Genomic DNA, 16,311 nt, shown 5'->3' on the forward strand with positions numbered 1-16,311 from the left:
TTGGCTTTGCTCGGAAAATATCTAGGCTTGCTCTTGGGGAACTGGAATCTTGCTGACTCCCTTTATTGATATACTTTAACTGTGTACTAGATTTGCAAAAAGAATAATTTTATTTGAACTAAAACGAAAAATTTTGTTTGGGTCACAGCCATATGATAAAGATATTTAGTAGTTCATGCTTGGCATAAAGGTTGCTTATCACTAAAATAAGAATGAAACTTCTGTTACAAAAAGGACATCCAGTTTTTAAACTTTTAAAGATGCACACTTGCTTCTACATGTAACAAACACTTCATGTATTCGGTGAAACTCTAGTGACTGTAAAAATCCTCTCCACTCTCAACCCCTCCCTAATCTGTGTATAAATATAATGTTGCACATCTGAACCCCTCCCTAATCTGTGTATAAATATAATGTTGCACATCTGAACCCCTCCCTAATCTCTATACACAATGGTTGCTCAACTGAATCCCTCCCAAATCTCTGTATACAATGGTTGCACATCTGAACCCTCCCTAATATCTATACACAATGGTTGCTCAACTGAATCCCTCCCTAATCTCTGTATACAATGGTTGCACAACAGAACCCCTCCCTATAATCTCTATACACAATGATTGCACATCTGAACTTTCCCTAATCTCTGTATACAATGGTTGCACAACAGAACCCCTTCCTAATCTCTGTATACAATGGTTGCTCAACCGAACCCCTCCCTAATCTCTGTATACAATGGTTGCTCAACCGAACCCCTCCCTAATCTATGTATACAATGGTTGCACATCTGAACTTTCCCCAATCTCTGTATACATTGATGGTTGCATATCTGAACCCCTCCCTAATCTATGTATACAATGGCTGCACATATGAACCCCTCCCTAATCTCTGTATACAATAGTTGCTCACTTTAGATCCATCTGTATACTGTGGATACATACTCTGAATCCCTCTGTAATCTCTGCAAACTGGTTGCTCACTAAAACCCTCCCTTTACTCTATACACTGGTTATAGACTGGCATGTCAAATTTGCTTTCTTCAAACAAAACCTTGATTTGTAAATCTCCAGTACTTTTAGAATTTGTTGATTGAATTTAAGAAACATTTTTGACATTAAATTTTTCAAAGTTTACAGTATGAGAGCATTTACACAGAAACTTTGAATGATCAATATAATTCTATATTCTGTGAATTAATACTTCTTGTTCCTGTATGTAAGTGGATAATTCAATTAGGCAGTTCATTCATGTAGAGTTGAAGGACTCTTCTAATTCCTTTTTCTAAAAGAGAGTATAATAAAATTGCTATCTAACAAATCGGAAGCGTATTCTATATATTCTTAGTCTGGTGTGGAAATTTTCCTGGGGTGTGAGTGTATGACTTGTGACCAACTTTTCATTATTCCTGTTTGTTATAAGGTCATTCAATTTTAATTTTAAAAAAATAGTGTTGAAAATTAAACCTCAGAAAAGTTTTAATTCATTCATTTAAACATAACTGTGTGATGCCATTTAAGGCTTGCAACTTTGTTGTAAGATGTTTTGTGAAATGGAACCCTGATTCTTGATTCTGTTAAAATGAACTATTTTTGCTGGCCTTGGATGTTCGTTATCACTGTTTTACTGATATTTAGAAGGAGCAGGTAGCCCTTGGCCAAAATCATATAAATTTCATGATTCCAGAGGTAGTGGTTTGGGTTCCAGTGTGGGGTCAAAATTGTCATATTAATTGAATTATGTCTTTATCATTGATAGACTTCCTTGATTTTGCTGATGCTGTATAAAACTAAATATTTAGGAAAAGCAGAAAGGATTTTGCTGATGCTGTATAAAACTAAATATTTAGGAAAGGCAGAAAGAGATGTACCAAAATTATGAACTAGGACAGGTCCAAAATTGTAATGAAATGTTGATATAACATATATTATGTGAAGTCTTTCATCAGTATGGACACTCTTTGGGGCATGTGTGTTCTAAGTACACATCTTGTTTTATACTGCTGTTGAATATTAGAGTGCAGTTTAGATGGTCCAACAGTTTTCCAGACTTTTTTTCATCATGGATCCAGATATTGCTCTGATATTTAGTCATAAGCTTCCTCTAGGAGGACTACAAGTTAAGTTTGCATTTCAACTGGATTGGTACACCATACCTACTTGATTGATTGTATACTGTTTAACATCTAGCTCTCTTGAGAATATTTCACTCATATGGAGACCTAGCTAATTTAGGGCTTAAAGTTTGTCAAACAGTTTTTTGGACTTTTTTTCATTACGGATACAGATATTGCACTGAAATGTAGTCACAACCTTCCTCTCGGAGAAATACAGATTCATTTTGCATTTCAGCTCAATTGGTGAACCATGACCTACTTTAGAGCTAAAAGTAGGTCAAATATTTTCCTAGACTTTTTCTCATTATGGATACAGATATTGTACTGAAATTTTGTCATCACTGTCTGACAGGCATATGATGTACCATTTGTGGTTCTCTTGGTTCCTTTTCGTTAAATATTGTGTGCATGTAGGGGGGGGGGGGGGGGGGGGATGATGATATTGTGCACATCCAGAAATTGGTGTGCAGATTTTTTTTAATTGGTCAATATTCCATTCTCCAGGATAATTGAATTTAACTTTATCAAAAATATACTCATTAGGTGATGGTATGTAATGGTAACATTCAATGAAAATTGTTTACTTATTAGTCAGCTTTCTTTAATCTCTTTAAAAGACTATATTTATAAATTGTTACCAGGAAACGTTAACTTAAATCTGATTTCAGAATTACAGTAGACATTGATTATTGGTTTAAGGCAGTGCTGTCCAAGTATACCCTGAGTATATGATATTAAAAGGGTTGCATTCATAAACTCCAAACCCAAGCCATATTTCTATGGTGCTGTAGATCCTTATAATTATTGGATATAATTTGATACTACAAGTCCAAGCATTGTGTCTCTTCTATACCCAGAAATTAATTACTCATTAGCTGGTGGTTTTAGACAGAACAGATATAATTTGATTGTAGATACCTGGTACTATCGGATTAATTGACTTCCTTGTCAAATTGTTGTAGAGGAATAAATAACAAAAACCAAGGAGAGATAAAAATCAATTTATTTCTGATTTATTTTACTACCCTTAGCATTAACATTAATTAACATGTTATATTACCGATGAACTTCTAAGAAATTAGCTACCTTGATTCAATAGTTTGGGATTCTTTTTTCCTTGACGATTATACTTATAACAAACCTTTTAAGTATAAAAATGGATAACAGATGTTTTAGTTTTATGAATTGTGTACACACCCCACTTTCTGGGTTAGAATTTCTGAAAAAATAAACTGTACACAATTAGATATACAGTACACGACTCAAGTTTTATGCATGTTCCACGCAACGCAGTGGAAAAATCTTGTCCAAAACACGGTTGACCTTTAAAATTGTCGGAATGTTTGAAGTATGATTTTTCTGAGCGAGCTAGACTTTGAAGTTCACGGAGGATCTCTGTGAATGCCACTACATATTTCTGTGGATGTCACCATGTACCAACGTGAATGCCATCGTGTACCGCCATGTGATAAAACAAAGAAATAAAAGAAATGATAAGAACAAATTTTCCAAAATGATCCACCCAATAAGCGTTTCACTTGGCCAATTGTGGCCCCATCCTACCCCTGGGGACCATGATTTGAACAATCTTGAATCTGCACAATGTCAGGAAGCTTTCATGTAAATATCGGCTCTTCTGGCTTATTGGTTCTTGAAGATTTTAAAAGATTTTCCCTATATATTTCTATGTAAAACTTTGATCCCCTATTGTGGCCCCAACCTACCCCAAGGGGCCATGATTTGAACAAACTTGAATATGCAGTATGTGAGGAAGCTTTCATGTAAAGAACAAGGTACGTTTTTGGCCGAAATATGCTGCGTTTTTAAACTCCACAAAACTTTACTGGGTTAAAAGCCTAGGATCTGCTTAAATCAATGGTATATAATTTATCTATATATATTCAGAATAACAAATAAAATTTCTACGCTGAAAACAACGGCCGTATACATACAAAGTGTCTTTTTTTTCTAACGCGACGTCATAGTACGTACGGGGACGGCAGCACATTTGCAATTGTCATTTTAAAATTGTAAAATAGATTTACTACCTTTGTTATGTATTTAAGGAATGAATTTATTGTTTTTTCTTTGGATGGAGGTATACCATGAAAAAAAGGATGGAAAACTGCATCATGGTGCATCTTTTTTTTTCAACAAACTGAAAAGTGGCCACCATATTATCACTCATTCTATAGTGTTTTCAACACTCCATTTGGAATTCCCAAGAATTTAAATTTCTTGATCATTTCAAAGGATCATGGCTTTGGTAACTATAAGCACCTCTTCTTCGCTAATGGGAATACAAATTTACCATCAACTGACAGAAGGGATTTACCCTTGTGTCCTTTAATATTTTTGCATTAGACAGATATATTGAGTCTGATAAAAAAAAAAAAAGCATTGAGTAGTGTTGACTTGATTTTATATTTAAGTGGAAACTCACTTAGTGTACTTATTGCATAGAATGTACATAAAACATGTACCTGCTGATAATCTGTTGTTGACCTGCTGTTTCAAATTCGGACAAATACTGCAATATTTCTGAGGTGTCAGCTCTTCTGTGACAGAGGAATACATGTATCCCTCGAATAGGTCTTCCAATTGTGTGTTTTCAAATTCAAGTCAGTGAAGTATAAGTGATCGATAATGCATGCTAAGTAGTTTAAATTTACATGGTTTATTCTTTGATTTGTATAATGAAGCTCTGGCAAATGTTTATTATAGTACATGCAGTGTCTCTTCAGTATATTGCCACCCTTGCATCATCAGAATGTGTAGAACTGAACAGATTTCCATACACGCTTAAAAAATCCTGATATAACGTCAAACTTACCAATCGCCATCCGCCACCTGTTTTCAGGTACAAAAGGTCAAATTACTGTGTGTAGTGTAAACCCCCTCCCCCCCTAAACATTGCCAACAACCAGGGATCAGAAGCCATGATTATCATGTACATTATACACTTTTCGGTGAATCGTAACAAATCTAAATATAGCATGTCCCTTAAGAACAGGTAAGGACAGGTAATTCGAAAATAGTTTGGATATAATCATTTAAAAATTGTTTTTTACATTGTCCAGCAGAATTATTGCCCACACATTAACAACACATAAACAACAGAATCAGCTGTAAATTTTGTGTTTATTGGTGTGTGCGACATCGATATTTCTGTGTTTCAGAAAAAAGTTACAGCCATTAGTATTCAGTCATTGTAGAACCTACCATGGTTGTAGATATGCTTTACAAATACACAATTCAAGTGCAGAACTTCCAACTATTTTACAAAGTTTTTTAAACAACTAAAGCAAAACATTTTTCATTTCATGCATTTACATGTCTTATCATGTGGGCAACAATGAAAGGACAATAATTGATGAATTGATCAACCACATTTTTATTCAAATTGATGAACTAAAATGGTCAAACTCTGTACAATGCCACCCTCTAGATACATTGTACTGGTGATGCCACACGATGAGGCTCAGACGGGACAAAAGCTGTTGATACATTGAGGTGACACTACTGCATTCATATGAAGGGGTCTTTATGTAATTTTGTTGTGAATAATGGAGAAAATTGAAAAATGTTGATAATTGCATGTATCTTATATTACATTTCTGATAAGTATTACTACTACTTTTTCCACATACAATTAGATGTCAATTATAATCGCCCTTTTTCTATGTTTTTAATATTGTAAACTCATAAAAATGTTAAAATCATGAATAAAAGACCACCCAGGTTCACGTTTCGTCAAGGAAAACATAATGTGATTAATGAAGAGGGAATAAAGAGGTTATGATGTAAATCTCATGACCGAATATTGTCGCATTAAATAAGATTCCTGTATGGCTTACTTCATGGTTTCAGATGATTGTTGGCACTTAAATATGTACTGCCTCCTGATTTTGTACTATAAATATAAAAGTCTTGATAAACATGTATACCCACCATGTTTATACGCAATAATCTTCTGCATCTCGCTGTAGGCAGGTTCATGTAAGTTACAACTGATGGACAACTAGGATGTAGCATTTTATCGAACTATATAAGATGAACACTGTTACATAAACAAGTATTAGTCATCTGTGCCTGCTGACTGCTTAGGATAGTCTTTTACAATATGTGTTTCTGCCCATCCTGTGTTTATTGGCTCACCTGAGTCAAAGCCTCAAGTATGCTTTCTGATCACATTTTGTCTGTCGTGTCGTCCATCTCCATCTATAGAATTTTCACATTTTCATCTTCTAAGTTTTCTCCATAACCGCTGGGCCAATTTATATCAAAATTGGTACATAGCATCTTTGGGTGAAGGGGATTCAAGTTTGTTGAAACGAGGAGCATGTCTCCTTCTAAGGGGAGATAATTACAAAAATGCATTGATAGGTTGGGGTAATTTAAAGATCTTCTCAAGAACCACTGGGCCAGTAAAGTTGACATTTACATGAAAGCTTTCTTGCATAATGCAGATTCATGTTTGTTAAAATCTTGGCTCCCAGGGATAGGGTGGAGCCACAATAGGGATAAGTTGTTTTTTTTTTTTTTTTTGTTTTTATACAGAAGAATACAATATATAGGGCAAATCTTCAAAAATCTTTTTCTCAAGAACCACGGGGCGGAAGAATTTCAAATTTACTTGAAAGCTTTCTGACATACTGCAAATTCAAATTTATCATAATCATTTCATAAATATAAAAAAAAAAATCATTGGCTCCCGGGGATGGGATGGGGCCACAATAGAAGATCATAGTTTTACATGCAAATTTATAGGGTTCATATTTTGTATATGCATTCTTTATTGTAAGACCTTTCATGTGATGTCGTGATGTGTGATCTGGTGACCTTGACCTTGAAGTTTAGCCTTCTTTTGATAAAAATTTGACCTAAATGGTAGATCTTTCACATCTTGTCTATAAATTTCTTAAGGCAAGAGCTTTCATTTCATATCATGTCCTTTGGCCTTTTGACCTTGAATTTTTAGTTTCACCTACTTTTAATAAATTATAACCTATTAAATATATCTGGAACTATTTAAGGTAGGGCTTTCATATTTTGTATATAAGTTCTTTATGACAAGACCTTGTGACACAATGGTGTTTGATCTTTTGTCCTTAGAGTTTGGCCTACTTTTAAAAAAGTATGTAGCTGTGACCTGTCTACCAAAATCCCCTATTAATGGGCCAGGGGTATTAAGGCCCAAGTGAGTTTATAGTGAAAATGTATTGAATTAAACAATAAAATGCTTCCTTGTTTTATTGGGTAATGAAGGTAGCAAGCATTGCAGAAAAAAATTCATAACTCGCATTAGCGGGTTATGCAATTTTTTTCTGCAGATTGCTACCTTCATCACTAGACAAAACAACAAAGAAAGACAGTTTATTGTTTATATTTTTATTTAGTTTTCAAAGATTATAAACTAGATTTAAGTATTAAGATATCATTGACCCATTTGTTATTTTAAATGGAGCAGCCAATGCACCCTTTGACCTTGATGACGCTCCATGTGGTAACTAAAAAATTGGATCGAACTAGTTTGCTTCAATCATGTATTCATCGTCTATGATGAAAGCAATTTCAATGACAAGAAAAATATAAAAGAAAAAAGATTCAGTGAATGTAAATATTTTTTATTAAAATTCTTCTTTTAAGAGAAGATTCCCACCTGCTACTTGATTGAGGTGTCTGTGGAAGAGTTACACATGAAGAGTATAATAAAAGGATAACCTCTATTACTTTTGGTCTGTTAAGCTTACAGTGATTTAGCACTGCAAGTTAACATTGTTGGACTTGGTGACAAAGTTGGCTTAAATTGGAGACAATTAAGTGATGTGTCATCATCAGTGACCTGCTTAAGAATCAGAGTATATTGTTTGTCCCATTTGCCTGCATTACTCAGTGCACAAAAATTCATGGTAAATGTATTTCATCTCCAAAAAGCCTTTTATAATGAGTTGCAATAATCATAATCAGATTTGTACGTGTGCACTTGAATGTATCATGGGGTCAGTAAAACAAGGTCACTTTCAGTGATAAATTAACACATATGCATTCAAATCTTCAAAGGATGGATGGTCAAACTGAAAACAGTAGTGCCTCATTAAGAATTGTCCAGATAAATAAAGTGTATAGATCACTGAATCACATAACATGTCATATCGATCTTCATTTAAGTAATCAATATGCTTACTTCATTGATGTTAACATTACATGCATTTCAAAGCACTAAAATTTTAGATATCTATGTAGATATCCTTGCAGATATTTACATATGCAAGTTGTATATTTGATTAGGGCTAATCTAAAATATTTTCAGTTTAAAAATTCAAGATACAAAACTATTCACCACATGCACTAAAAGTGAATGATTAAGCTCTACATTTAAGTGAATTAAAAATAAATGTTTGTATTTTGTATTCTATGATTATCTAAACCAGGGACAAAACCATTGAAGCTCGTAATTACACACTAACCACCTGTTTGATCTGGCAATTCGCATAATTTACATTCTGGGTAGTTTTAGCATTCCAGTTGGAATGCCAAATACCTGTAATTTTTTATCCGGGTTATAATTTACGTTCCAGCCTGTGTAAGTTTGGTTCTGGTGTTATATAGTGAGACTTCCCTATAGTGAGACTTCCCCCGGAAGACTGGCTATGAAGTTGGACCCCCCACCCCAAGGTCTGGCTATATAGTGAGTCTTCTCCCAGGGAAGTCTCTCTATAGAGCCTGTCTTCCCCCTTTATAGTGAGGTTCCCCCACCACCACCACACACTTCCTTTACTTTAGAATCCGGAATAATCCTTTTCGCTATGATTTACATAATATTATGTGTTTATTGAAATACAAGTACAGTTTCATTTATGCACTTTGCCGAAATATAATGTCCGGAAATTAGGTACCTTTAAATAGACCGATTTTATATCAATCAATATCATGGTTTTCCGGCTAGTGCACGAGGTTGTGTTAACAATGGTTATATTGTGACACTTCAAATTGATGTTGTCCATTGGATATAAAAAAAAAATTGAAAAGATAAAATGAGAAAATATTCAATCTATATGATCATGAGTTAATTAAAGGAATCTGATGTTCTAAAATGGCGTGCAATCGAAGTGATGGTTTTAGGTTAAGAGGGTTGGGTGATGGGAGGGGGCATGGACCTATCCTCGGAGGCAACAGGTCTGAAGAGTCCGCCATTATGCCTACAGTGTGTCCATGGCTTAAGTCCTGGCGGGGGTATGGGATGAATCCCCTGGTGTTACAGAGTAACCCCCATGTAAAATATGATTTGGCGGTGTGATTGGGGCACCACATGTATAAACATATTCGCTTAGAAGAACTGCTAGGGAAACCTCGTGAAAACCTGGAAGGCATCAATAGCTTTTTTGGTCACTGATTCAGCTGCCACTAACAACCCTGTGTCTAATGTAGGGTCAATGTCCGGTTCACAAATAAACTCTAAATATTTCATTTCAAATCCGGCTAAATCACCAACAGAAATACTGCCTTGCTCCATGTTTTTGGAATGCGGTTTAATTGGTCAACATAATATTGTAGTTTTGCAGTGTTTTTTAGCCAATCAGTTGGCCCTTCATGATGCATCTCAATAATACTAAACAACGATTCATTGTTTTTTACCGTAGTCATAAAGTTTTTTCCCTCTTGATGTTTGCATTTTCCTATCGTAATTGCCAGCAATGTGCCTGGCAAGCACGCTGCCATTTTTTCCCGGGGAAATCGCTGTCAAAACATTTCTTGTTAATGCGTATAGGATATGTATTTTCTCAAGCACGGAAGTGATCAAGATTAGGATTTCTAATAGTGAAACCGGAATTGTTTAAATCCGGAAAATATATCAGAGGATAAATTTTTCAGGGTCAGCTCATATATTTTAGGGTCGGTTGGGGAATCAGAAGCACACTATTTATAGGCCTAATGGGGGACCCAGAGGGGTATTTACAACCTATATTGAAAATTCAAAAGTTAATCTTTATTCACTATTTATTTAATTAATCGCCTATCAGTATATGAAAGTCCTTTTAAATTTATATCGAACTAGTTTTTTTTATGAGTTTTGTGTAAAAGCAAGAAAAGACTCCTATTTTCACCTGGATATTGGGTTGCACTATGACTTTACACGTATATACTCAAGAGTTGGATAATTGTAAACTCTCTTGCTTGTATTTCATTTATAAAACTTTCTTTCAATTAGTTTGGCTAGAAAAGTGGAATTTTACATGAAAGCTTCCTGACAATAGAGTAGATTCAAGTTTGTTCAAATCGTAAGGTGGGGAAACAGTAGGGGTGCTGATAAAGTACAGTGCTCATTCAATATATTGCCAAATTTTTTCAAGGCGAATTTGGGCAGAAAAGTGGGGGTGGCATTATGATAAACTCACCATTCCTGACAATTCACTGAGCAGTCAAAAGAAATTCTATTTTGTAAATTTATTTGGGCTCCATTCTGTATAAACATTTAGGTAATCTTAGGTTTGATTCAGCAATTATTAGTAATTAATATCCTGACCACCTGAATATTTTATCCAGCCCATCACACTGCTCTCAAAGTACAGGTGTGATTACTGATGGGTGTTAGGTTACTGGCATCATTATTGAGGGTAAACCACTTCTTAAACATTTGGCAAATACTTGTAATCCAAATTAGCTAAAGTCAAAAGTAAAACTTACTATACTCCATCAATTCAAACAAAAATGGAAAATCTAACCTCCCAAATTTATCAAAAACTACAAACTATAGAGTAGATGCGTCTATTATCGGACGTCAGGGGATCTTTGGACAGCTTCTATTATTGCCTATAGTTTTTATGAATAAAATGTTATCACTTCCGAAAAAATATTTCTTGTTTCCCTTTGCTATCTTCGTATTACTCTATCCTTACCTTTATTGGTTATTATTTGTTTCAATAATCATGATTGGTTGAGATTCACACATGTGGTTTTCCTACTTTTTCTTTGGTTGCTTGATGAAAACAGGAGATCTACGACGAATTTATGACGCAAGTTGATCTACCTTTTCTAGTATGTAAATGGAATCACCCGAATCAAAAGATGACAGATATTATGAATTAAATCAGTCATATTAATGTAAAAATTTGATTTTGTAAGAAAATTATATTAACTTTAAAGAAAAGTAATGTCCTGTAAACCCTGACCTATAATTTATCTACGTTATTAAAGGTCAGGTTATTCCGGACAGTTTATATTTATGAATTTATTTACGGGCTAGTGGATATTTTATCCTGATTTTTGTGTTTATTGTTATTACTATTACTTTGGAGATCTATATTTTATTTGAATTTGTTAATAAATAGATCTATACAACGTATATATTCATTGATCTATATTTATACTACAAATAGCATTTTCTTCTATGAACCAACCAACTTCAGCATGCGATGCAATCCATTCATATTAACTATGAACGGATCATGAACTAGTTTAAAACACGCGACTGAGAGAGCGTAATGATTTGAAAAAATACAACATGTGTTACAAAGATCTCGTAAAGTCACACCCCAGATTAAGATTGTGAACTTACGTGGATTATCATCCCAATATTGTGGTCCCCTAGCTCCAAAATACAGTGCACTTAATTTGCAATGTTGATAAAAGGCAGGGTAAAGTGTGACATCATGTCTATGTTTTGACCTACGCCACAATACGACTGTGACATAGGTGGATCTTATGAGTTTGTTTTATGCAACAAAATATTTCCTGACTTATACAAGCAATATAAACAAATGATGATTTAGTAAATGAATATAAATATATAAAATGAACAGCACTTTTGAGCTGTTCATGGTCAATATGAACGGATTTGGATTTGAGGCAAATTCTCTATTAGATCATACATACAGTAGTAAAAAAGAAACGGGAGAAAACCCGTATGATTGATCAACAGGGTGTAGGGGGGGGGGGGGGGGGGGTGAAAAGGTTTCTAACAGCATTGTATCACTTCAAGACATTTTAAAATTACTGTGGATTTACAGTAAGTGTGAACGACACATATCGGCAAGTACATGACGTGCTCCAGATAGTTCATTGGAAAGTCCCCGAGTGGTTTTAAAGAACGCTTTTGATTGGTCAGTTAAATTATAGGTAGGCATTCCCAAGTATTTGGCATTATATTATCTCGTGCTTAACAAGTGTAAGTTTCACGATTTCAATGTAAGTTGCACCGTACGTAGCGTGAGATTCAATATCGGTTTTGATATGACAACGGGGTTTTGAGATTACGTTAATAAAATGTCTTGTAAAGTTTATCTTATATATACTAGATATCTACCTGTATAAAAGTAATGGGATATCTTATAAAGCAAAAAATATAAGATGTCTTATAAAAGATTTAAGATATCTCGTAAACTTTAGAAGATATAACTTTTATCAGATACCTTATAAATTTTATCTTTTAAACAGGAATAAACGTGCCATACTAATATAATCCATCGCAGTATCAATAGGTATGGGAGGGGGCATGAAAGGAATTTGAAATAAAAAGGCGGGATGCAAGGTGAAAAAGGCGGGCTCCGATATGTAAAGAAAAGGCAGGATAGCAATATCCCAGAATTCAAATAGTGTTGAATATTGAGAAGAAAAAAAGAAAAGAAAAAAAAAGACGGGATCGAAAATACTGCGGGGAAAAGGCAGGATCCGCAGTTGCCTCTATATCCCAATAAAAATTGAAAGGTTACTCCCTTAAATTCCTGTATACACTTGTCAGTTTTAAGTAATCAGAAATTTCAGTACATGTTTAGAACTATAGGTGATTTTGTCTGTGCAAGAACAATTAATGCTTTTGTTTTGTTGTCTCTTTCACATTCGCAGTTTCCATATCGTTATTTTTAAATAAATCTCTCAGAGGATATTTTCGAAATCTTACAAAGCATTGGATAAGGGCGAGATCAAAAGATCGATGTCGGAAAAATTTCTAAATTCAAATAGTTAGGGGGAAGAGTGGGTAAAAACTCACAAGTTTCTGTCATCCGACATCGATTACACTTTAGTGGGAAAAAAAGACAACTGACTTTAAAACCACATAATACATTTTGATAAACATTTAATAGTTTCAATGTACACTTTCATTTGTTTTACTTGTTAATCGATTAGTTTCAACATACTTCATATTTAGTTTTGTATGGGGGGGGTCTTTGTGAGAACTATGCGAACTCGGTTTTCTCGAACATTTTGATCTCGCCCCTAAAATAATTTGTTAGATTAAGTAATAAGATCAATAGATATTCTACTTGGAGAAAACATTTATTTTCAACACACAGCAATTGGATGCTTTGATGTCTTTTACTGTTATATATACCCACATTTTCGTAAGAAATTCGGAAGTAACCATCTCTAGATACTGTTAATTGAATGAACAACTCCAAGTTCTGTGAATTCTAGCAAAAACTAAATTCCCCAAACCAGCCCTCTCCTGTAACACATTATTAAAGAAATTCAGCATTTCGTTAGCATTAGACTAGGTGGTGACACCTTTCATCGTTTGAGGTAGAATTTTCATAGATTAAAACCTTGACCGTATCGAAAATTAGTGAAACCAAGAACCCAAATTATGATTTTGGGCTCTGACTGGAACGTAAAATAGCCAGAAGGTAAATTTTGCACTTGATTATTATTTTGAATTGTTAATGACAAATCAAAACTCCAAATAACTCAAAATTACAGGTGTGCATCCAAAAATATGAATTGCTGCATTTTTATAAAAACCAGAAGAGTATGGTTTAGATTTTATTGTGTCTTTACAAACCCAAACATCACTACATATAAACAATGCTGCCATATAATGTTGTACATATACACATACTACAACTACGATAACTAATAATTTGGCGTCTTGGGGGCTACTCATTCCTTTCTTAACAATCTATTATTAATAACAATATCTGGCTTGATCCTATCATCAAAACTGTCCGAAATAAAAGAGTGAACAACCCTGCCTAGGGTTAATATACGCAGACTGCACTCTGGGCTGATCCCAGGAGTATGCCTGGGGCTGATCCCAGCAGGCATTTACGAACAAGTAAACCATGCCTGGGACTGATGCCATCAGGCATCACAGAACAAGTGAACCATGCCCAGGGCTGAGAATTATAATCAATATTTTCTTCCCAGAATTTAAAAATCCCCCCAAAACTGAATCTCTATGGCATTGTAATGAGAATGTAATCATTTGTAATCAATGGTACACAGTACATGTGTGACATCTTAAACATGAAAATAACTGATCATTTTAGATTTTTCTTAATACATATATGACTTCAATCCACAGTATAAGAACAGAATCTGCATTCTCACAATTATAGTAGAATAATTCTCACTCTTGATTTGACTCACAATTGAGTATGTCTGATACTTGAAGCAGTTCAATAAACTATATTATACAGCATGATTTTAAATCTATTGATAAGATGTAGATCTAGATGATTAAATGAGTTAACATTGTACGCAATGCAAATACAATATTCAAAAATTGGCTATACAATATGCCTCGATCAGGCATGTGCTGTTTAACAAACATTATATCGCATAGATAAGGTAACCGCCTGATTAGGATTAGGTATTGATATGACAAGGGTATATGGGTTTAATCAGATAACTTAACATATCATTTTCTTTGCAATTTACACCTTGAGGTAGAGATCTTCCCAAAAAAATTCCATCTAGATTGATGATAATATTTCCAATGCAATTAATGTTTTGTAGTGAAACATGACCATCCGGATCCGAATGCAAAATGACTTGTAAAAATTTGGTTCCAATCAAAAAATCGTTTGGAAAGTGAAGTGTCTATTAATGACGTCCGGAATACGGAAGCCCCAATGTAAATGATATGAAAACAGTATAAACGAAATGTTTTATGGCTGTCAGAATTTAATAGTGCTGTACAGCCTTGCATGGTTATACTTCCTGCAAAGTTTAAGGTACATACGTATCTGTCTGTTCTTCCACTTCATTTGGACCCAGTGTCATATGGCAGGTGCCCTATAGTAATCACTCTGTTTGCCAGTCTGTCAGCACTTTCAATGGCCCATGATAACTTAGTTAAGTTTCCTTGGGAAGATTTTCATAAATGTTATACATAATACTTGAATTAGGTAGAAGACCCCTTTTGATTTTCAGATTTATCAGTTGGCCCTTACTAACTTGTCATTTCTCCATTCGAGTTATTTGTTGTGGCCATTACTTTGTAATGGGTAGTTGTTACACCTGGTTGTGTTTTACAACCCTAAACCAAGGTCATAGGTCAGGTAAAGATGACTTGGAAAATAAATTTAGTATGCCACAGTCTGAACACAAGTTACGATAGCTCTCTTCAACTTTGTAGAGAAACCTAGCAATAAGACACCTTGTAGAAAACTGCCAACAACTGTAAAAGAAGAAAAAGAAGAGACAGCTACCTCCTCAATGCCAAGTAGTAAACCTGGTCTTTTTGTGGAGTTGGAAAATGGAACACGTAAGTAGCTACTTAATAGGGAGACAAGCAAATGCATATGTAATATTCAAGAAAATATACAAGTTGGTGTTTCTTTAGCCAACCTGAGCCAAAGGCTCAAGTGAGCTTTTCTTATCAAAATTTATCCAGTGTCTGTTGTCATCGTTAACTTTTCACTTTCGTCTTCTGCAGAACCACAGGGCCAATTTCAATCAAACTTGGCACAAATTTTCCTTGGATAAGGGGATTTAAGGAGGTATACTACATCATCATAATGGCTGACTTTTTAGGTCAGCTGAGTAAACTCAGATGATCTATTGCAATTGGTTGTCGCCCGTCATTCTGTGTTAAAAATTGAACATTTTTAACTTCTTGATAACTACTATTCCAATTTTTTCAAATTTGGTATGAAGCATATTTGGGACAAGGGGGACATAGATTGTAAATTTCAGGACTCTTGCACACTTTGGACCCCATATTAAGGTCAAGGGACTCCAGTGGCCTTGACCTCTGGCCATGAATACAAGAACTGGTGTATCTTTAAAACCAGGACTAATAGCTACATGTGACAATAATGATAAGAGGATGATAAGACCCAAAAAACTAGTATCATGGTCGAGTTACTCCAGTGACCTGGACATCTGACCTTGGACACAAAATTGGAATTACTTTAAAACAGATCTGATAGAGACATGGGATCTTCAGAAATAATGCAAAGATGATGGAATCTACAAAT

The 16,311-nt window shown here is 34.6% G+C and overlaps 1 protein-coding gene across 1 annotated transcript in view; it reads left to right on the forward strand.

The window, feature by feature from the left end:
• Window positions 1-16,311, forward strand: part of LOC125648935 (leukocyte tyrosine kinase receptor-like) — a 247,458-nt gene that overhangs the window by 105,442 nt on the left and 125,705 nt on the right. The window contains exon 12 of the mRNA XM_056164604.1: window positions 15,468-15,596. Coding sequence (XP_056020579.1) covers window positions 15,468-15,596 — 129 coding nt within the window. The remainder of the gene's footprint in view (window positions 1-15,467; window positions 15,597-16,311) is intronic.

The sequence above is a fragment of the Ostrea edulis genome, chromosome 5, assembly GCF_947568905.1.
Source record: "Ostrea edulis chromosome 5, xbOstEdul1.1, whole genome shotgun sequence".
NCBI lineage: Eukaryota > Metazoa > Mollusca > Bivalvia > Ostreida > Ostreidae > Ostrea > Ostrea edulis.